At 39.1% G+C, this 23,134-nt stretch overlaps 1 protein-coding gene across 10 annotated transcripts in view; it reads left to right on the forward strand.

Moving 5' to 3' along the window:
- MELK (maternal embryonic leucine zipper kinase) overlaps positions 1-23,134 on the forward strand; it is a 218,945-nt gene that overhangs the window by 1,385 nt on the left and 194,426 nt on the right. For 9 of the 10 annotated variants that reach the window (XM_023242451.2, XM_045043374.1, XR_006589002.1 and 6 more), the window contains exons 2-8: positions 5,850-5,945; positions 8,428-8,513; positions 10,452-10,568; positions 14,009-14,152; positions 16,088-16,156; positions 17,942-18,034; positions 22,857-22,955. In XM_023242451.2, coding sequence (XP_023098219.1) covers positions 5,888-5,945; positions 8,428-8,513; positions 10,452-10,568; positions 14,009-14,152; positions 16,088-16,156; positions 17,942-18,034; positions 22,857-22,955 — 666 coding nt within the window. In that variant the 5' untranslated portion in view covers positions 5,850-5,887. The remainder of the gene's footprint in view (positions 1-5,849; positions 5,946-8,427; positions 8,514-10,451; positions 10,569-14,008; positions 14,153-16,087; positions 16,157-17,941; positions 18,035-22,856; positions 22,956-23,134) is intronic. The other variant, XM_045043373.1, reaches the window with a different exon arrangement.

Here is a 23,134-nt window from a genome sequence, read left to right on the forward strand (position 1 = left end):
ATTGGAGTCTAGTTTTCTTCATTATCCACAGGTGAGAGGCTGCCTTCCACATTGATCATACATCTCCTTTAAGCAGCTACAGAATTGGGTTCCTCCAGCCCTGTTCTTCTTGTGTTGTGTATTTCCAAACTTTTGAGGATCAACAGGGCACTTAAGAATATTTGCAATCAGCTCCACATCCACAAAATTTGAAAACCAAGTAAAATCTGTTGTCATTAAAGCAGTTTGCAACGCAAACACCAGTTTTCTTCCAAAAGCAGCAAAAATGATGATCCCTGGATTCAGTAGATATAATTTAGGCCCACGTTTGTATTACTCATCCAAAGGCATGGTGTAATAGGAGGGTGGGGGGAGTAGATAAAAAGGAAAGAGAAAGAGAAGGTGCGTGGTTCCATCTTAAATTGGCACAAGTTGATCTCTGCTAGTTGACTCGAGGCCATGACCTGGAAGTTCAAAACTCACTTGGGAGAAATCTATTAAGAAAAGTTAGTGGTGAATTCTTACATTCCTCATCGGGGGATGTGACTTTCAACATCATACAAATGATTTTCTCCTTTTGAGCGTGGCAATTGGAATCGCCCAGTCCTTTATATGGAATTTAGATATGGGCAGTGGTGGCAAGTAGGATTCTTATACTTTGTGAAGCTTTTGCCCATTTCCATTTCTTTGTCTTTAGGCTTTGAAATGTCTCTTTGTGTTTCCTCTTTAACCCATGTGTTCTCAATACCCAGTATTAGTTGGGCTTTGCTCTCTAATGAACCTGATTGTCTACTTTTATAGCAGGCAACTTTGTAAACAGATTTATAGCCTGACCTTCCCCCGTTTCTAATCTGCTCTTTGTCCTTTCCCTCATGAAGATCCCAAAGATTTCCTTTCTTTTTCTTTCCTTTCTTTTTTTAAAAAAGATTTTATTTTTAAGTAATCTCTACACCCACTGTGGGGCTCAGATTCACAACTGTGAGATCAGGAGTCGCATGCTTCACTGACTGAGCCAGTCCAGGCACCCCAGGAGCCCAAAGATTTTTTTATGTTGACTATACCTTTACTGCTGTTGTTGCCTGTTTTGAAATTTCTTAGTTCCTATGTTTCCTGCCTTTTTGGGGTGGTTCCACTTCATTCCCATCTTTGCCCCGCTGACAAATACTCTTTAAAAGATTTCTTAATTAGTACTGCTGTTAAGGATATATTTTATCCTGTGCCTTAGGTGCCAGTGAGAATAAATATGACCACTGTGATATCTCCTTGCCTGAAGTAACTTGCCACTCCAGTGGAAGTAGAACTGTTCCACTGTGGGGGCACCTGGGTGGCTTTGACTGTTGATCTGAGCTCAGGTCATGATCTTGTGGTTTGTGAGTTTGAGCCTGGCTCTCTGCTAATGGTGCAGAGCCTGCTTGGGATTCTGTCTCTCTTAATCTCTGCCCCTCCCCTGCTTGTGCTCTCTGTCTCTCTCTCAAAATGAATAAATAAACTAAAAAAAAGTTCCTTTTTATATCCCCAACTTTACTGTGGCCTGACATTGCTTCTTCTGTTGCCCTATCCCATTCATGCAGGTTCAGCTAGATTAAAAATTCAGTCTGCTTATTAAGTTGGCCCAGTGCCGTCTCTTCCTAGGAAATGGCTACTCTTTATTGGATCAGAATGTCTTTTGCCCATGATCTTTATCTTTCTTGCTATAATAGCTTTGACATTGAAATTAAAACTATTTTTTTTTTAAGGCTGATGTTTTTCCTTGAGTTTGAATTTCCCTTCCAGAGCTTCTGCTATAGCATTCTGTTCACTAACCAAATTTTTGAAGGCTTTATACTCACTGACCATAATTTATCTTTTATCTCTAAGTAAAATGATTCATGGAATCAGAGTGCTTTATGCATTTTAAAAGGAGATTTAAGAGGATCTTTGAAAAAATATCCTTTGAGGCTCCTGGGCTTTTTTTGATTATTTCATTCAGTTTTTTCTCTACTTTGATTTAAGAAGATGCCCATCCTCACTGTGTTAAGGACCTCCTTTTCTAAAATTTTTTTAAATGTTTATTTTATTTTTGAGACAGAGACAGCAAGCGAGCATGAGCGGGGGAGGGGCAGAGAGAGAGACACACACAGAATCCAAAGCAGGCTCCAGGCTCTGAGCTGTCAGCACAGAGCCCAATGTGGGACGTGGGGCTCGAACTTGGCAACCGTGAGATCATGACCTGAGCTGAAGTTGGACGCTCAACCAAATGAGCCACCCAATCACCCCTCTCCTTTTCTTTTATAAACTTACCACACTTCTGAGGTTGAACGTGCATTCTAGATCTTCCAAAGTCATGACCGTTATTAAGGCTTAGTAACATGCTGGCCACTCAGCTCTGGATGAGACAGGACGAAGAACAGAGAATGTGAAGGTAGTGAACATGGTGCTGGCCACCCATCGATCTGAGCCTTCGGTGGCTTGCTAGAGGTCTGCCTGTCGGTGAAGGGAGACTATCTGGTTCTAGAAATGAGCGCCAATACCAGGTGTTCACTACTGAGAGGCAGTAATGAAGTTTCCAGGTGGAACTTGCTTCCCAAGTCCCAGTTGGATATGCATGTACTCACTTAATTTTTTGAAATGTTAGCGAGAATGGGTCTGAGGATCCTGAACCCTATTCTGTCACAGCTACTCCACTGCTAAGTCACCAAGGGAGATTTGTGCATAGGGGTGAGGCCAGGCAAAGGGAGGATTTCATCTCTAGCTGGGCATTGGCTTCAAACCCCTTTGTGAACTTTAGAGTCCTGGTGTGCTGTGCTGGCCTAGATGGGACATTCTTTGTGCCTGACTCAGTGATCTCCGCTTTCCTGGGCCTTCTGATTCCTGCTTGGCTTTCTAAGGGGTGTCAGGGCATCTCCTCCCAAGGTGAAATCCCTAGTCCTGTCCTTCCATACCACCCTCTGGAAAGGAGAGTCCCTTAAAGAAACCATTTCTCTGTAGGTTCAGAGATCTTTCACCCCATGTCTACTCATAATGAAAGCTCCACTTTGCAACACCAAAACTCATGTCCTAGGACTTGACCTATATATAAATGCGCACTTTTAGAAAATTTTAGAAATCCGCTTCCTAGAAATTATCTTTTACTGTTTTACCTTTTTCTTCCTTCTTGGCTTCTATGAAACGGTATTCTTTTAATTCTTACTTTTCTGTTTCTTTCTGCCTTTTCCCACTCCTAGATATAGGTCTGGTGTGGGCAAGACCTTAGCTGTCTGCATTTTAAAGATTTGTCTTTCACTTTTTTTTTTTTAATTTTTTTTTTCAACGTTTATTTATTTTTGGAACAGAGAGAGACAGAGCATGAACAGGGGAGGGGCAGAGAGAGAGGGAGACACAGAATCGGAAACAGGCTCCAGGCTCTGAGCCATCAGCCCAGAGCCCGACGCGGGGCTCGAACTCCCGGACCGCGAGATCGTGACCTGGCTGAAGTCGGATGCTTAACCGACTGCGCCACCCAGGCGCCCCTGTCTTTCACTTTTAAGTCTCTGTACTAACTGTAACTGATTTTGTGTGTGGTGTGAGAGAGAGATCCTGTATTCTTTTTTTTTTTTTTCATGTGGCTAACCCATTGTCCCTGCTCCAAATCTGCATTTCCATTTGCTGGTACCTCTAAAAGCAGTTTCAGTTCAGTACATGTCAACTTTTTTTTTCCCCTTGGAATCTTTGCACCTAAAATTCCCTCTTTTCCCAGTGCTCATCTTCTCATTCTTTTTGGGCTAATGACTCCTGTTAAGGTCTATCGACCAAAACCACTAAGAACACATCTGTAGTAAAAAATATTAGGTGTAGTAAGCTTGCTGCAGCAAGAGAAACCATACTTACTAGGAATTGAGAAGGGCCTTCTAGGATCTGAGTTTATGGTGGTGATTTTAAGAAAGGATTAGGGAAGCAAGAACCCGTTTTAGAATGGATACTGTCAAAGAGCTGGGGCATTTCAGCACATGGGTATCTTAGGAAGCAAGAGGTGGGAGGATGTCATGGATGAGAAAACAGCAATCAATGTAAGAAAGGATTATTGTTTTAACCACCTCCAATTTGATTGCCTGAGGGCTGATTTTCTTTTTCTCACTTTTCATCCTTTGAATCGGATCTTGACTTAAATATTACCATCTCAGCAACCCATTCTCACCATTGTTGCTTATTTCTTTCCCAGTACTTATGACAAATTTTAATTATTTGCTTACTGTCTTTTCCGCTAGAATGCGAGATTCATGAGGGCAGGAACCACCTTTCTTTCCTTCTGCATTTTAAGGCTTAGTGCAAAGCACAGGTCTGGCACAGCATAGGTGCTCAGTAAACACATCTGTATGGTAAATGAATAAACAAAAATTCAGGGTTGACAGTCTGATTGCAGTAGCACTTCTATCAGATACTGCTAATCTCTAGTTAAAATCAACTAAGAGCATATCTTCCACAAATAAGACAAAGCTGATAAGAGTGTGACCTTATGCAGTCATGTACACAATAGGGCCCTACTTGTCCTTGTTTTTTTTTTAAATTCTACCTTATTTTAAAATGCAGGAAGACAAAATCAAACAATATCTACCAAAGATGTTTTTACAACTAATTTTTATATATTTTTTGTTACATGCTTGAAAGTATAGCTGACCCTGAACAACATGATTTTGAAATGTGTGAATCCACTTATACATGGATTTTTTTTTTGGTAAATAGGGTACAATACTGTAAATGTATTTTCTCTTCCTTATGATTTTCTTTTTTTTTTTTAAGTTTATTTATTTTGAGAGAGAGACAGTGCATGTGAGCAGGAGGTGGGGGGGGGGGAGAGAGAGAGAGAGAGAGAGAGAGAGAGAGAGAGAGAGAGAATGAATGAATCTCATGCAGGCTCTGTGTTCCACACAGGGCACAGAGCTCCACATGGGGCTTGATCCCACGAACCTTGAGATCATGACCTGAGCCAAAATCAAGAGTTGGACACTTAACTGACTAAGCCACCCACATGCCCCTTCCTTATGATTTTCTTAATAAATTTTCTTTTTTCTAGCCTACTTTATTGTGAGAATATAGTATATAATGCATATGAAATACAAAATATGAGCTAATTAACTATGTTATTGATAGGGCTTCCTGTCAACAGTAGGCTGTTCGTAGTTAAGTTTTAGGGTAGTCAAAAGTTATATGTGGATTTTCAACTCTGCAAGGGAGTTGGTACCCTTTACCCCTGCATTGTTCGAGGATCAACTGTATATGTAACATACATAAGTTGAGCATAGCAATAAAATATGTATCTCATATATTGTTTTAATTGTATATCATTGGAATCTTAATTTGCATTTCCCTGATAACTAATAAAATTGAATGTTTTTTCATGTTTTTATTGGTCCTTTGTGTTTCTTTATGAAATGCTTTTTATTTCATTTGCTTATTTTTTCTTTTGGGTTGCCTTCTATATTGTATATAGTATGTTATGGATAAAAACCCATTGTTTATAAGTGTTACAAATATTTTCTCACATTTATGATTTTCTTTTTTTTTTTAAGGATGTCTTTAAATGGGCAAAAGTTCTTAATTTTAACATTTTTTTTATGATTAACACTTTATTTAAAAGATTCTCTTCTGTCCTGAAATCATGACAATATTCTTTAAAAATTTTTTAAAGTTTATCTTGCATATATAAGTCTTTGCTTGATCTAGAATTGATTTTTATGTGTGGTATGAGATAGGAATCCAGGTTTTTTGTTTGTTTGTTTGTTTGTTTTTTACCATATAGTAAATCAGGTTTTTTTTGGGTATCATTTGTATGCCCAAGACTTATTTATATTTGCACTTATAAGGTAATCTCATAGTAGTTCCTTTTTCGGTCATGTACTATTTCTGTCTTACAGGTTCCTTTTATAATTTTGTAGAAACTTCCAGGAGGACTATGAAAGATTATGATGAACTTCTCAAATACTATGAATTATATGAAACTGTTGGGACAGGTAATCTTTTTTTTTTTTTTCCTGGAGGCAGAGGACAGATCAACTATTTGGGAATAATAGTGCATTTGGGCAGTCATGAGCTTTTCAGTTTAACCTGTGTAGTTTTAAAATTCTTCAACTTACTTTAGAAAGAAAAAGCAGAGCAAGAGAGGAGAATAGTAGCAGGGGCCTTGTAGGTCATTTTATTTAGAATAAAAGTCACTGGAGAGTTTTGAGCCAAGGAATGATCTGACTTTTGTTTCTGCTTTTTTCTTATTTTAAAAATTTTTTTATGTTTTAATTTTATTTTTGAGACAGAGACAGTGTGAGTGAGGGAGGGGCAGAGAGAGGGAGACACAGAAGCCAAAGCAGGCTCTAGGCTCTGAGCTATCAGCACAGAGCCCGATGCAGGGCTCGAACTCATGGACTGTGAGATCATGACGTGAGCCAAAGTCAGACGCTTAACCAACTGAGCCAACCAGGCACCCCTGACCTTTGTTTTTAAGAGTTACTCTAGCTGCTTGGCTGTGAAAAGATTAGCTGGGAAAGGCAGGGGTAGAAGCACAGATATGTTAAGAGATTATTGCATTAATTCAGGTGAGTGATGGTAGAGAATATGGTGACTTGGATGAGGGTGATAGCAGTGAAGGTAGTGAAAGGGGTGTGATTCTGTACGTATGTGTGTTTTAATTTATTGAGGTATAACTGTAAAATATGCAAAGTGCATTAGTCTTGATGGAGTTTTTTGTTTTTTGTTTTTTAAATTTTTTTTTTAACGTTTATTTATTTTTGAGACAGAGAGAAACAGAGCATGAACGGGGGAGGGTCAGAGAGAGAGGGAGACACAGAATCTGAAACAGGCTCCAGGCTCTGAGCAGTCAGCACAGAGCCCGACACGGGGCTCGAACTCATGGACCGTGAGATCGTGACCTGAGCTGAAGTCGGATGCTTAACCGACTGAGCCACCCAGGTGCCCCTGGAGTTTTTTTTTTTTAATGTTTGTTTATTTTGAGAGAGAGAGAGTGAGAGACCATGTGCGTGTGCGCACAGGGGAGGGGAGAAAGAGAGGGAGAGAGAGAATCCCAAGCAGGCTCTATGCTGGGGGACTCAGTCTCACAAATCGTGGGATCATGACCTGAGCCAAAATCAGAGTTGGATGCTTAACCAACAGAGCCACTCAGTCGCCACTTGATGGAGTTTTACAAACATGTCCACCTATATGTTCCATGCTCCGATCAAGACAGATTTCTAGTCAATACCTGTCTTTTTTCCCCAAGGTAACGACTGATGTATTTTGAAGACAGAGCCAGTGGGATTTGTTAATGGGTTGGGTATGTAGTGGGAGACAAAAGAGAAGGGCTAAGGATGGCTTTCAGGTTTTTGGAAAATGTTGAGTTGCCATTTACTGAGATGGGGAAGACCATAGCAGGGACCACCAGAGCTTCTTTTTATTTATTTATTTTTAATGTTTATTTATTTTTGAGAGGGGGGCGAGGGGCAGAGAGAGGGGGTCAGAGGATATGAAGCAGGCTCTATGCTGACAGCAGAGAGCCCAACATGGGGCTGGAACTCACAAACTGTGAAATCATGACCTGAGCCAAAGTCAGATGCTTAACTGACTGAGCTACCTGGGTGCCCCAGGAGCTTCTTTTTCAAAATATGAAGTTGGCAGTTTGTTTTAGATACCAAAGTGTAGACATTTATCTAGCATTTGATCCAGTTTTGAAAAATCATATCCTTTTGATCCTTTTATTTATTTTTAAAAATTTTTTTTTTAACGTTTATTTATTTTTGAGACAGAGAGAGACAGAGCGTGAACAGGGGAGGGGCGGAGAGAGAGGGAGACACAGAATCTGAAACAGGCTCCAGGCTCTGAGCTGTCAGCATAGAGCCCGACACGGGGCTTGAACTCACAGACCGTGAGATCATGACCTGAGCCAAAGTCTGACGCTTAACCCACCAAGCCACCCAGGCGCCCCTGATCCAGTTTTAAAAAAGTAGATGTTTCCCATTGTCTTTTATCTCAACAACTTTATATTGTGTTGTAGCAGTTTTAATTATAAAGCAAATTTATTTGCAATGTTACTTGTAAAGCAAATTTCTAAACAGTGAATTCTGTTTTCCTACTTCTTCATTACAAAGTTAAAGATTCTATCGTGGTAAAAATCTTCAGCTAGACATCGGAGGAGGAGAGGTTAAAGTCATGGCTAGTGCTTTGGAAGCGATAGGAAGAAAGAGCCACAAACTTCCAGGAAAATATGGATTTATAGAGCTTTTTAGAAGCATATGGAGGGGCCCTTGGCTGGCTCAGAGCATGCAACTTTTGATCTCGGGTTCAGTTTGAGCCCCATGTTGGGTGTAGAAATTACTTAAACATAAAATCTTAAAAAAAATAAAATAAAAGCATGTGGAGAGGTATTTGTGCCTGAGTCCTCAGGTTGCTCTGATGATGATTTTAGGTTACTCTTGCTTATCTCTTCGTAACACATTTTTCTATACTTAGGTGGCTTTGCAAAGGTCAAACTTGCTTGCCATATCCTCACTGGAGAAATGGTAGCTATAAAAATCATGGATAAAAATGCACTAGGGGTAAGTTAAAATTATTTAAAAAATATCTATAGATCAGTTTTGTAAATTAAAACCTGAGTTTGCTCTATGTTCTCGTTACTACTTTCATTAGAATGATCTTTCTATAGCTTGTTGGGGTTGTTTTTTAGATTGCAAGTTATGTATAAATCTCTGGTTTTAAAAAGTAATCTGGGGAAGGGGTTACTTTGTCCTTAATTTTAATGTCAGGCCATGGTACATATCTGGTCTGTGTAGTCCATTTTCCTACAGATGTTTCATAGTATTACAGGTGTTTCTGGATATTAATATCTCCTGTACCTTCTCACGATCCCCTTACTAAGTGTTGATCTCTTTTATGATAGATAGATGTGAGTTCTAGAATTTTATTCAAATTGACGTTCGAAGTTATATCATTAAGTCCTTTTTGTAACCAGCCTCTTGCTCATATACATGGGTGTTTCCAGGACTGGGCTGATTGTTACCTCCTGAAACAGCTCATTCAATATGTGGTTTTGGTTTTAATGTACATATAAAGTTTATTGTTTTTATATTAAGGGAAGATGGGTCTCTTTTGATGGTCTTTTGGGCCTATTAAACCCTTTCTAGTGTTTGAAGTCACCCTGAGTGGTCTTTTGTTTCTAATTTTTTTATTGTTGCTCATATCATTTGGTTTCTTAGTTTTGGTCTCCTGCTGAGAATTTACTAGTCTCTTTGTATATATCTGTGGCTGTTTCTTCTTTTTGTTTTAAAAAAAAATTTTTTTTAATGTTATTTGTCTTTGAGAGAGAGAGTGTGAGCAGGGGAGGGGCAGAGAGAGAGAGACAGACAGGGAGACAGAATACGAAGCAGGCTCCAGGCTCCAAGCTGTCAGCACAGAGCCTAATGCAGGGCTCAAACCCAAATACTGTGAGATCATGACCTGAGCGGAAGTCTGACACTTAACCTAACTGACTGAGCAACCTAGGCACCACTGTTTCTTTTTTTTTTGAAGATAAATTAGAAAACAGTAAAAAAATTATTTTTTTCTCTAACCAAAAATCAAGTGTTAAACATTTTTTTTCTTGTGGATTGAGTTAGCATTATAATTATTAGTAGTGTACCACTGAGTAAAACAACACAAACATTTTATAAATGTTGGTAATTATCAAACATAAAAAGTAACATTTTTTAATTTAGTGAAGATTTTAATAAAGTAAGATTTTTTAATTAGACACATAGGACTTTTTTTGGACTCCCTTGTTGGAACGAGACAGAATTTAACATCAAGTGTTCATATCTATTTACTTTTATTTTTTTCTTATTTTTTATTTTTAAGGATGTAAGTGTTGATTAACATGAATAAATAAGTCAGAGAGAATGTGAGGAGTTCTAGTACAGCAGTGTCCCTCAATTCTTTGAACTACTTCCAAATTATATGCCAAAATACAGTGACCTAATCAGAAATTATTTCTAATAATCCGTCAACTGACAATTCAGGCTCTCCTTCAATTTTTTTTTGAGTTTATGTATTCATTTATTTTGAGAGTGTGTGCGCATAAGCCAGGGAGGTAACAGAGAGAAAGAAAGAGAGAATCCCAAGTAGGTCCCACACTTGCCAGCACAGAGCCCAAATCAGGGCTTAATCTCACAAACTGAGAGATCATGACCTGAGCCAGGATCAAGAGTTGGAAGCTTAACTGACTGAGCCATCCAGGCACCCCCCTGGAATGCTAACCTAAGGGGTTCTGAGACTCTTTTGATTTTTTTGGACATTGTATTATTCACCCACATCAAACTGTCTTTCATAAAACCCTCAAGGCCTTTCTTTATGTACACACAGATAATTTTTGTTGTATTTTTCTGTGCTGTTGAACAATTTGGCTATTGGTTGCTTTTGCTACTCAGTATTAAAGCTTTTTTATTGGTGCTTGGAGCACCTCCAAAATAGGTTTATTGCTCATGTACTGTGTTTTGTCACAGAGTGATTTGCCCCGGATCAAAACGGAGATTGAGGCCTTGAAGAACTTGAGACATCAGCATATATGTCAACTCTACCATGTGCTGGAGACAGCCAACAAAATATTCATGGTTCTTGAGGTTAGTAGTATGGTCTAGAGACTGAAAGGTATTTGGTTTCTGTCTTAGTCCACTTGGGCTGCTATAACAAATATCACAGACTGAGTAGCTTATGAACAACAGAAATTTATTTCTCATAGTTCTGAAAGCTGGGAATTCCAAAATTAAGGGGCTGGCATGGTCAGGTGAGGGCCTTCTTCCTGATCCATAGCTGGCACCTTCTTGCTGTGTCCTTAACGGTAAGAGGGACCAAGGGATCTCTCTGGAACCTCGTTTATAAGAGTCCACTTATACACAGATTTTTTTCAGTATGGTATTGTAAATGTATTTTGTCTTCATTATGTGTTTCTTTTTTCCAGCTTGCTTTATTATAAGAATATAGTGTATAATACATGTAACATATAAAATATGTATTAATTGACTGTTTATGTTATTGGTAAGGCTTCCTGTCAACAGTAGGCCTTTAGTAGTTAAATTTCAGGGAGTCAAAAGTTATATGCATATATAAATAATTTAAAAATAGAACTACCATATGATCCAGTAATTCCACTATTGGGTACTTACCGTAAGAATATGAAAACACTAATTCAAAAAGATATATGCACCCCTATTTTACAGCATTATTTATAGTAGTCAAATTATGGAAGCAGCCCAAGTGTCCATTGATAGACGAATGGATAAAGAATATATGGTATGTGTATGTACACACACATACACCACACGCGTACAAACACTGTGGAATATTATTCTGCCATAAAAAATGAAATCTTGTCATTTGCTACAACCTGGATGGATCTAAAGAGTATAATGCTAAGTGAAATAAGTCAGAGAAAGACAAATACCATATGATTTCACTCATGTGGAATTTAAGAAACGAACAAAAAAGAGACAAACCAAAAAACACTTTTTAAAAAGATTTATTTATTTTGAGAGAAGGAAAGAACAAGCGAGGGAGGGGCAGAGAGAGAGAGGGAGAGAGAGCAGGCTCTGCACTGTCAGCATGGAGCTTGATGCAGGGCTTGAACTCACAAACTGTGAGATCATGGCCTGAGCTGAAATCAAGAGTCAGACACTTAACTGACTGAACCACCCAGGTGCCCCTCTCAACTATAGAGAAAGACTGATGGTTATCAGAAGGGAGGTGGGTGGGTGGGGGAGGGGGGGGGGTTGGGTGAAACAGGTGAAAGAGATTAAGAGTACTCTATCCTGATGAGCACTGAGTAATGTTTGGAATTGTTGAATCACTACATCCTACATCTGAAACTAATGTAACGTATATGTTAACTATACTGGAATTAAAATTTAAAAAAAAGTTACATGCAGATTTTTGACTGTGAGAATGGTCAGCACCGCCAACCCCTGTGTTGTTCAAAGGTCAACTGTACTTACATACAAATCCCTACATGTATTTTAGGTGTGTGTGAATACGTACATCTGTGTGTTTTCATATATGTATAAATATATATACACACATAGGTGGCTTATTAGTTTCTGTCACACAAGTGGTTGCCTACTATAATATTCTGTACCTTTTTTTTTTATGCACTTAACATTTTAGCTTGGAGACCATCTGTGTATATTTGTAGAGGTTTTTAATGTTTTTGTTTCACTTCATTTTGCATTTCTTTATTTGTGTATATAAAGTAGGCTGTTTATATAAATCTTATTGGATAGCATTTAAAAAATTGAGGTATAATTTTTATATGCTAAAATGCACACATTAGGTATACAGTTTGAAAAAGGTAGACATCTATGTACTTCCCACCCCAGCCTAGGGATGAAACGTATCCGTTATGCCCGAAAGTTTTCTCCTGACCCTTTGAAGTTAATCCCTATAACCCTACCTGCCCACTGTACTCCTCAGTGACCAATGATTTGATTTTGGTCACCATAAGTTATTGTTACCTGTTGTAGAACTTGATATAAATAGAATCATACAGTCTGTACTCTTTTGTGTTTGGTTTCTTTTGTTCAGCATAATGCTTTTTGCAAGTCACTGTATCAATGTGTACTCTTTTATAGCTTGCTTTTTCACTTAATACTGGAGATTGTTTCATGTCAGTTTGTAAAGAGCTTCCTTTTTTTTTTATGGCTGCATAGAATTCCATTTTATAATGGAATTTAAATAGTGTGAGCATATTTGGGTTGTTTCCAGGCTTTGTTACAAAACAATACTGCTGCAGTGGATAATCTTGAAAGTGTATCCTTTTTTAAAGATTTATTTTATTTTTAGAGGGCGGGAGCAAAAGAGAGGGGTATGGTGGGGAGAGAGAGAGAGAGAGAGAGAGAGAGATAGAGAGAAAGAGAGAATCCCAGGCAGGCTCCACACTCAGCATGGAGCTTGACACAGGACTTGATCCCGTGACCCTGGGATCATGACCAGAGTTGAAATCAAGAGTCTGACGCTCAACTGACTTAGCCACCCAGGCACTCCCAAAGAGTATTGCTTTTGATGTTAGAGTATATCTGTAGGAACATTTTCTAAATGTGGAACTATGAGGTCAAAAGCTATAAATATCTGTGATTTTAATTGGTACTGCTACGGTGAAATGAAATCTTGAAGGGAAACCCCAGTTTACAGAAAGGTAGAGTTGCTCTGGAGACGGGATGGAAAGCTTAGAACTTAATATTCTGGTACCTCTTCTCCTGTAGCTTCTTATGAACCTCTGTAGAACTGGGCTTCTTCTGGTACAGACTAAAAATCTCTGGTCTTCAGGATGGAAAAGCAATAATTGCTTCTGGGGTGCACCTGGCTGGCTCAGGTGGTAGAGCATGTGACTCTTAACCTTGGGGTTGTGAGTTTGAGGCCTACATTGGGTATAGAGATTACTTAAAAATAAAATCTTTAAAAAAATCTTTAAAAAATTGTGCTTTTTTAAAATTGTTTTTGTTTTAGGGAACTACACTAAATATGAGTGCATTAAGATGAGAATGGGTTTTAATACTGTGCTATAAAAATATAAAACCCTGAGTGAACTTAAAAATCACAGTGTCAGGGGGTGCCTGGGTGGCTCAGTCTGTTAAGCATCTGACTTTAGTTCAGGTCATGATCTCACAGTTCATGAGTCTGAGCCCCATTTTGGGCTCTGTGCTGCCAGGGCAGAGCCCACTTGGGATCCTCTGTCTTCTTCTCTCTGCCCCTCCCCTGCCTGCGTGTGCACGTGCTCTCTCTCTTTCAAAAATAAAATAAACATTAAAAAAAAATCACAGTGTTAGTTGGTTCTACTTCTACTTACTGGTCATAAAACTGCTTGAGGCCAAGAGCTGTTGTTCTGTGTCCTGGAGTAATTGTTGACCTGTTTGATCGTGACAGTGTACTTTTGACTATTCTTCACTTGGTTCCCTTGCCTATAAGTTGAATTAAAGATATCTCTGAGTTAAGTATAATTTTTTGTTTTAATTCCTCTGAAATGATTTTTGTCAGTAGTAATCATACCTGCATGCCTCTGTTGTTATTGAAGTATTGCCCCGGAGGAGAGCTGTTTGACTACATAATTTCCCAGGATCGCCTATCCGAGGAGGAGACCCGAGTTGTCTTCCGTCAGATAGTATCTGCAGTTGCTTATGTGCACAGCCAGGGTTATGCTCACAGGGACCTCAAACCGGTAAGTGACTATCACAGATGCTCACCTGAGAGTTCAACGTCATTTACTAGTTTTTACTAGTGTTCTACAGGTTCTTTCTGTTTAGGGTCTATCTTGGCTTTGCTTCTTTTTTTTTTGTTCCACTGATAATGTATCACTTTTCTTTCTTCTCTTTTGACTGCCGGTAGGCTTTTTTGGATCTACCTAATTGTTGATATTCTGTATGTTTGTCAGTTGTGGGTGACATTATGAATGTCTTTGTAATCAACTGGGGAATATAAACTTCAGGATTTTATCTCTAGGAAAGAAGAGTTTTGAGTATTTTCTTTGAGAATATTGTCATTGAGTATTTTCCCTTTAATACTCTTTTCCTGACCTCATCTTCCTTTAATTTTAATTCCATTACATCTCAGAAAGGAATAGTTCAGTGGAATGAACAGTCTCTAATATTCAAGGACAGAATAAAAATGCAAATACTTTTAAGTCTGCAGGCTCTGACTAATATGGATGGTAGTGAACATGGGTTTTATGTTACTTGGTATTAGGACCAGGAATCTAGAATCGGTTGACAAAACATGGCAATGTTACTTTCCTTTTGCCTCTGTTTATACACAGCCCTCTGATTTGAGCTCATTCTTTTGGTTTGGCACACATTGTGTTTGCTTGTAGTTGAATCTCAGGGTACCACAGAGGGGATGGTTTATGCTGAAGTGTCTCAAGGGGAAGCAGAATAGTTCTTGCCATTCCTCCTCTTTCCCTTTCCTTACTTCTTGTCATTTCATTCTTTTTTAGTGATTTTCATTCTGTTGTTCCCAGGCTGCTTGGTATAAACGATCTTAAATCTTATCTATTGGTTTTGCTGCTGCCTGGACTGCATCACACAGAGCCTCCAGCAGCAGGGCCTGCAGGCAGAGAATGTAACTGTGACAGAGGGCTTTAGAAGAGTGGAAAGTGCTTCTTTTATGGAAGCAGAGGTCTGCGTTACATTTACTGAATTTGGAAAAGTGTAAAATATTTGTAACTTTGTTAGTGAAAAGCTAGATAGCTCTGTTGTCATCAGCCAGCTCCATTTGCATCATCCTCCAGCTTCTGTTGAATATCTAAGATGGCAGGCCTGTCTTGTTGCCAACGTGTGGTGCAAAGCTCAAGATGTCTGTAACCTTATTGGCCAAACTCCAGGAAAACCTTTATTCATCAAAGAAGAAACAATAGGGGCACCTGGGTGGCTTGGTCGGTTAAGCGTCTGACTTCGGTTCAGGTCATGATCTCACGGCCCGTGAGTTCTGTGAGTTCGAGCCCCGCGTCGGGCTCTGTGCTGACAGCTCAGAGCCTGGAGCCTGTTTCGGATTCTGTGTCTCGCTCTCTCTCTGCTCCTCCCCTGTTCATGCTCTGTCTCTCTCTGTCTCAAAAATAAATAAATGTTAAAAAAAAAAAAAAAGTAACTGCTTTCTAAAAAAAAAAAAAAAAAAAAAGAAGAAACAATAGAATGGGAAGGCCAAATAGATGATCCCCAGTCATCTAGACTCTCAAGTTCATTAACTGTACAACCAAAAATCAAAAGTGCAGCAATATATGCTGCTTCAGAAGTATTCATAACTGTTGAGGTAAAGGGGAAAAGAGGATAAAAAATCTCTGAAATTCCAACCAAAATATATTGTGTTTGTATCCTTTTATTTTTGTACTTTTTATAATGTTTGCTTTTGTCCTGAATATATATATATTGTATAAAGTATTTCCCCCCAAAAGGTGTCACTCCTTGAATAAAGTCCCACAGAATACTCAAGTTTACTTTCTATTTTTAAAAACTTACTATGGGAAATACTCCGGAAATAAATGTCTTATATGTGGAAAAAAAAAAATCTTGTTCATTTAGAAACTGTTTTTAGAAATGGCTAGAGGTAGGATGTGATATAAGGAAGTCAATATACAGTTATGAAAATATCTTTGTTTCCCCAGGAAAATTTGTTGTTTGATGAATATCATAAATTAAAACTGATTGACTTTGGTCTCTGTGCAAAACCGAAGGTAAGTACAGAAATAAAAATGTATTTATTTCCTTTGTAAATATACCTTTTTAGGGTATTATTTTGCACTGGCTTCCACTTAGCCTTTGTTGAGCGTGGTTGCATCCATTGAGAAGAATGTTAAATTGCATCCCCTTTAGAAGTTCTCTAGATGATTCGAATAGGTAGCCAAGATTGAGAACCACTGCTCTAGGTCCAGGGTTGGCCCTGCTGAAGCCCCCATGGATGTGCTGTGAGAGAATTTGCAGTGCTGAGGTGACATGAGGTCATTACAACATGAATTCTGAATTGATTCTATGTTTGCAGTTTGAGTATGTTGCCACTAGGTGAAGCTTTTGTTCGTTTAGATAGGAGTTTTGGGAATTTAGTGCAAATCTATTCTTTGTTATCCAAATGGTTCTATAACTAATAGTTATGTTTTGAGAGGCAATCCTCTTTCCTTATAAAAGAAGAAGGAAAAAGTCCATATGCACTATTAAATGTATATGGGTATATATTTCCTTAATTTGTAGCCCACAGTTAAGTACTGGTGTTCTCCAGTGTACCTTCTCTTTGAGGTGACTTTGAACTTTCCAGCTGCGCTGTCTGCAGAGCTCCTGTGTGACTGCCTGTTGGAGGCTTCCTCCTGAGTTCTCTAATGATGGTACTCACAATCTCTAAAATGAGCTGTCTACACTCATTAGGAATGTTGAAATTGCAGACCTGTCTTAGCCCTTTGTAGTCCCATGATTATTTCCTGCCCCAATCAGAATTAGCTAAATGCAAAGGGAAGCAGATTTTGCCCCTTCAGCTGAATGTCTGATTCTTTCTGATTTTCCTCTCCTTCCCTTGGCTCTTCAGAGATTGTCAGTGGAGCCTTGTGTCTGGGAGCCAAATGCTGTATGGCATTTTTTTGATCGGCAGTCGTATAAAGATAAAACATACTTTGAGCAGATAAACTGGTTTAAGTCATGTTCTCCACAGGAGGCAGTGGAGAAGGTTTGTGACAGACTCCATTAGCTTTTATTTATGGCTGCCACAGATTCGACCCACACAGACACCATCTGAGAAAGCAGCCTTGGCTGGGAGAGGATTGCCTCTGCTTTCTGCTGAGAAGTTCACTTCTGGGCACGTTGTTGCAGTTGTAAATGAAATTTCGCAGTTTCACAAGTCATTTGCCAGTTGTAGGACTACACAAATGTTGGGTAGTCGTATCATGTTCGTTATGTCTTGATATTTCTGTGCGAGAGCAGAGGATGTCGAGCAGATTCTCATTTTCACAGATCTGGAAGTTCAGGTGTTTTTTATTTGTGTTACAACTGGGTCTAGAAAACAGACTCCTAAGGCACTGTTCTATGTAGCAGATTCCTCTCTTCCCTCTAAGGAAAGAGAAACTTTTCTGTATTTGTAAAGATTTGATATTGGAGATAGAGTCCAGGAAAGAAATAGTCCTTTTTCTTGGAGTACTTGGGAGTGGGCAGACATGGGTGCTTGGATGTTTGTTAAACTGATTATTTTGTGAATGGATGTCTAGGAGAGTATGAACCTGACTTGACTGAGCTAAGGGGAAGAAGATTTTGTTCATGCCAGGTTGTAGTGGTATTGGAAATCCAGAGAAGAGTAAACTACACGTGTTTGCATGCATATATGCATGTATGCATATATGGGGTTGGCTGCACAGAGTCTCTCATTCTTTGAGATAATTCTTCATCTAGTTTCTCTCTGCTTGTGCCAAAAGAATGTTTATCAAGGTTTCAATTTCTTCAGGTCCGTAATTAAGGAGTATTTCATTTTTTCTTGTTGGCAGGGTAACAAGGATTACCATCTTCAGACATGTTGTGGGAGTCTTGCTTATGCAGCACCTGAATTAATACAAGGCAAATCATACCTGGGATCGGAGGTAATTATTCATTGATTAATTCAATATGTAATCAATATACATTTATTGGTGACCTGTAGTGAGTCAGACATTGTGCACTGGGGATATTACAATAAGGTAAGAAATAATCTTGTTAATCAAAGAGTTCAGTTTATTCAGAGAGTAAGACTTAAAGTAACACATGAAATGAATAACTTGTAATAAATATAATAATATATATTTTACTTATGAAGCAAAGGTATGTTTGCTTCATAATATATTTCTGGTGTCCTTGTTTTGGTTACTTTCATGTTAAAACAATACGTAGTTTAGACTGGTTAGCCCAGCCAGGTAGAGCACAAGGCCAGGGTTGCAGCCTCAGTTTTCAGAGATGCTTCCTGGTTAGCTCTGAGAAAACTTGGACTTTGTTCATAGCCAGATAGTTATCTGAGGCCAACAGTCCTTTGCAGGAGGCCCAGGCTCAGAAGGCCTGGGCACTGCCTGTTTTACTTACCATTAGCTACTGCGAGCCCGTCAGTCCTTTCTGTTCTGTGGAGTACTAATACTGCTAATATTAGTATTATAAGACAAAGTTGAGTTATCAAAAGCTCAGGAAATGCTGGATTGAATAATTTTTTTAGTTCAGGACATCTCTAGATCTCTAATATGTCCTCATCCAATGTGATCCTCTGGGAGGGGAGCATCACAGATAGCAGCTGGCCTTGATTTTACTTGCCTAGAGTCCATTTTTTATGTGCTGCATCTTTTGGAACTAGTGTTATGTTGGAGAAACCTTGACATATGCCCATTTACTTAATTGTAACAAGAGAAGATGGGAACTGACTTCTTTTGGTGACTTTTGATGTGGATATAATCTCAAACTTACAGAACAGTTGCAAATATGGAATGAGGAACTTCTGTATACATTTAGTCCTATTCACAGTTGTTGGCATTTTTTTTCATTCTGTTTGCTTTTTCATTCTCTTTCTATGTTTGTATATATGCATATTCTTTTCTTAACCAATTAAGAATAAGTTTTAGACATTATTCCCCTTGATCATTAAATACTATGTATATATTTCCTAAAAGCAAGGGCTTTCTCTTTTATACCTACACTATAGTTATCAAAATCGGGGATTTAACATTGATACAACTTATTTAATTCATAATTCATAGTCATGTGCTGTTAATTGTACCACTAGTGTCCTTAGCTATATTTTCCCTCCAGTCCAGGATTCAGTTCAGGATCACGTATTGCATTTAGTTGCTGTGCTCCTTTGGTCTGCTTTTTCATTTTATTAAAAAAAATTTTTTTTGAATGTTTATTATTTTTGAAGAAGAGAGAGAGACAGAGTGTGAGCAGGGGAGGAACAGAGAGAAAGGGAGACACAAAATCCAAAGCAGGCTCCAGGCTCCGAGCTGTCAGCACAGAGCCCGACACGGGGCTCAAACTCACAAACCATGAGATCATGACCTGACATGTCCGACCTGACAAGTCGGACGCTTAACTGCCTGAGCCACCCAGGCACCCCATCCTTTGGTCTTCTTTAATCTGGAAGAGTTCCTTATCCTTTATCTTACTTGACCTTGACATTTGTGAGGAATCCACTTATTTTGTAGAAAGTATCTCAATTTGAATTTATCTGATGCTTATGATTAGATTTAGCTTATGCCTTTTTGGCAGAAATACCACAAAGGTGATATTGTGGCCTTCTCAGTGCATCATAGGAAAAGGAACAAACTTTTACTGAGCATTTATTATAGTCCTGGAATCATGCTAGATCCTTTTCTTGTTCAGTTGTGGTATAAATAAATATTACATAAAATTTACCATCTTAATTTTCTTTTAACTATCTTAACCATTTTTAAGTGTACAGTTCAATAGTGTTAGGCACATTTAGGGGCACCTGGGTGGCTCAGTCGGTTAAGTGCCTGACTTCGGCTCAGGTCATGATCTCATGGTTGGTGAGTTTGAGTGACGCATCAGGCTCTGTGCTGGCAGCTCAGAGCCCAGAATGTGCTTCGGGTTCTGTGTCTTCTTCTCTCTGTCTGCCCCTCCCCTGCTGATGCTCTGTCTCCCTCTCTCTCTCAAAAATAAATAAATAAAAAAAAGAAATAGTGATAGGCACCTTTATATTGTGCAAACAATCTCCAGAGCTCTTTTCATTTTGCAAAATGCAACTCTATACCCATTAAATAATTATTCTATTCTTCCTTCCTCCCACCACTGGCAGCTACCCTTCTACATTCTGTCTACATGAATTTTACTACTCTAGGTACCTTATATAGTGGAGTCCTACAATATTTGTCTTTTCATGACTGGCTTATTTCACTTCACACAGTATCCTCAAGACTCATACATGTTGTAGCATGTGTCAGAATTGTTTTCCTTTTTTTTTTTTTTCAAACATTTGTTTATTTTGGGAGAGAACATGCATGTGCCCAGGGGAGGGGCAGTGAGAGAGGGAGAGAGAGTCTCAAGCAGGTTCCGTGCTGTCAGTGCAGAGGCTGACATGGGGCTTGAACCCACAAACTGTGAGATCATGACCTGTGCGGAAATCAAGAGTCAGATGCTTAACTGGTGGAGCCAACCAGGCGTCCCAATGCTAGATGCTTTTTATAATTTTCTTTTTTTTTTTTTTTTTTTAATTTTTTTTTCAACATTTATTTATTTTTGGGACAGAGAGAGACAGAGCATGAACGGGGGAGGGGCAGAGAGAGAGGGAGACACAGAATCGGAAACAGGCTCCAGGCTCTGAGCCATCAGCCCAGAGCCTGACGCGGGGCTCGAACTCACAGACCGCGAGATCGTGACCTGGCTGAAGTCGGACGCTTAACCGACTGCGCCACCCAGGCGCCCCCTATAATTTTCATTTAAATGAAATCCAAAAATCCTTTGGAGTGAATACTGTTAATCATTTCATTAAGGTAAGAAGTTGAAGAAACTGAGGCTCAGAAATTAAGTGCCTTTGCAAGGTCACACACCTGGTAAACAACAGGTCAAGATTTGAACTGAGGGAGGCTTTACTGCATACCTGTACATTCTCTTTCTCTCTCTCTTCTAAATTATATGGTGATTTTTTTTAAGTAGGCTCCACACCCAATGTGGTGCTTAAACCCACGACCCTGAGATCAAGAGTCACATGCTCTACCAACTGAGCCAGCCAGGCACCCCAATAATTTTTAATAGAATTTTAAAAGCATTTTTAACCACTTTTATTTTAATTTTTTAAAAGTTTATTTATTTTGAGAGAGAGAAAAAGAAGGAGGGGCAGAGAGAGAGAGAGAGAGAGAGAGAGAGAGAGAGAGAGAGAGAGAGACGGAGAATCCCAAGCAGGCTCCATGCTGTCAGCACAGACTCCCCCTACACTGACTTGATCTCATGGTCTCATGAGATCATGACCTGAGCTGAAACCAAGAGTTGGATGCTTAGCCAGCGGAGCCACCCAGGTGCTCCTTTCCTTATCTTTTTGTTTAACCTCAGATATAACCTCTCTGTTGACCTCTTCTTGTGGCATTTGATGAGGCCATGCTAGCCCAGTATTTCCTGTGCAGCCTCTTTGCTTTGAATTGAACACCCTGGTCAGGGGTGCCATACTATCTAGGCTGAATTTATAGATCAATTATTTGACATCTCTGAGTCGTAAATAGTTAATTTCTGACCTCCTGCAACTGGGAAGAAAAAAATGAGGTGTTTGCCTGAAAGTAGATCATTCACTTGGGGCATCTTAATAATTTGATGTGACTTGGTAGACAGGACTAGGCATTAGATTTGGGTTACTTAGTATAGGTATTACTTAGATGTGATGCAGCTTGAGTTATTTTAACTCTTGTTTCTCTCCTCTTCCTATCCCTCCTGCCTTAAAAAAAAATGCTGCTCTTTTTACCTCTTAAAATTTTCCTAAGTCTCAAGTGATAGTGGGAGCTGTGATTTCTCCTCAGTCAGCAGCCGTGTCATTATTGACTAAGGCCAAATACCGCTTGAATTAGTAGTTCGTGCTTAGGACTCACGGGACACATGGATATCTTATACAAAGGTTAAGCTCCTTTCTGGGATTTTGAGATTTGTAGGGGTGTTTGTGCTGGCAGGCTTATTTCTAGCTTCTATATTTGAGAAGTCAATCGTTGAACTTTATTAAGTTTTCTTTACGTAGCGAGGAATTTACAGCACAGCTTAGTTACATTTGTAGATTATCAGTAGTAAATTTTAAGGCTTGTTTTGACATCCTCATGCATGTTTATATAACCCTCAACAGCACTACAGAATTGTCTTTCAGAATCAGAGACCTTGCCTCATCTCCTTTCTTTTTTTTTTTTTTTTAAATTTTTTTTTTTTAACATTTATTCACTTTTGAGAGAGAGAGAGAGACAGAGGGTGAGCAGGGGAGGTTACAGAGAGAGAGAGACACACAGAATCTGAAGCAGACTCCAGGCTCTGAGCTGTCAGCACAGAGCCCGACGTGAGGCTTGAACCCATGAACTGCAGATTCATGACCTGAGCCCAATCAGATGCTCAACCAACTGAGCCACCCAGGTGCCCCCTCATCTCCTTTCTTATCATACCCAATCCAGCCCAGCCAACTGGGAATTATTTTCTATTGAACATTACAATCCAACACTGGGAGAGAGTGCACTGAACTAAAAGTCGGGAGACCTACCTGGGTGGCCTGCCATTGACTGGGTGACTTTGAACAAGCCTTCCTTTCTGGGCTTTAGGTTCCTTGTCTGTAGAATGAAGCAGGTTGAATTGGATGATCTCTGCACCTTTTTTCAGCTCTGTGAAGATTCTGTTAAGTGTACTATCGCTTAATATGTCTGTAATATGTTCTCAATTTTTAAAAAATTATTTCTTTCTCCCACTCAGGCAGATGTTTGGAGTATGGGCATACTCTTATATGTACTTATGTGTGGCTTTCTACCATTCGATGATGATAATGTCATGGCTTTGTACAAGAAGATTACGGTGAGTGTTACAAGGCATGCATAGAATTTCACTGTAATAGTTCTGTTAACTATTTGCTTCTATGTATAAGGCAAAAACAGGCAGAAGTAATGTATGCTGTTAGAAGTCAAGATGGTGGTTACACTTTGGAGGAGGGGAGTGACTGGAAGAGGGGTATGGAGGGGGATTCTGTTCTTTCT

The sequence above is a fragment of the Felis catus genome, chromosome D4, assembly GCF_018350175.1.
Source record: "Felis catus isolate Fca126 chromosome D4, F.catus_Fca126_mat1.0, whole genome shotgun sequence".
Taxonomy (NCBI): Eukaryota; Metazoa; Chordata; class Mammalia; order Carnivora; family Felidae; genus Felis; species Felis catus.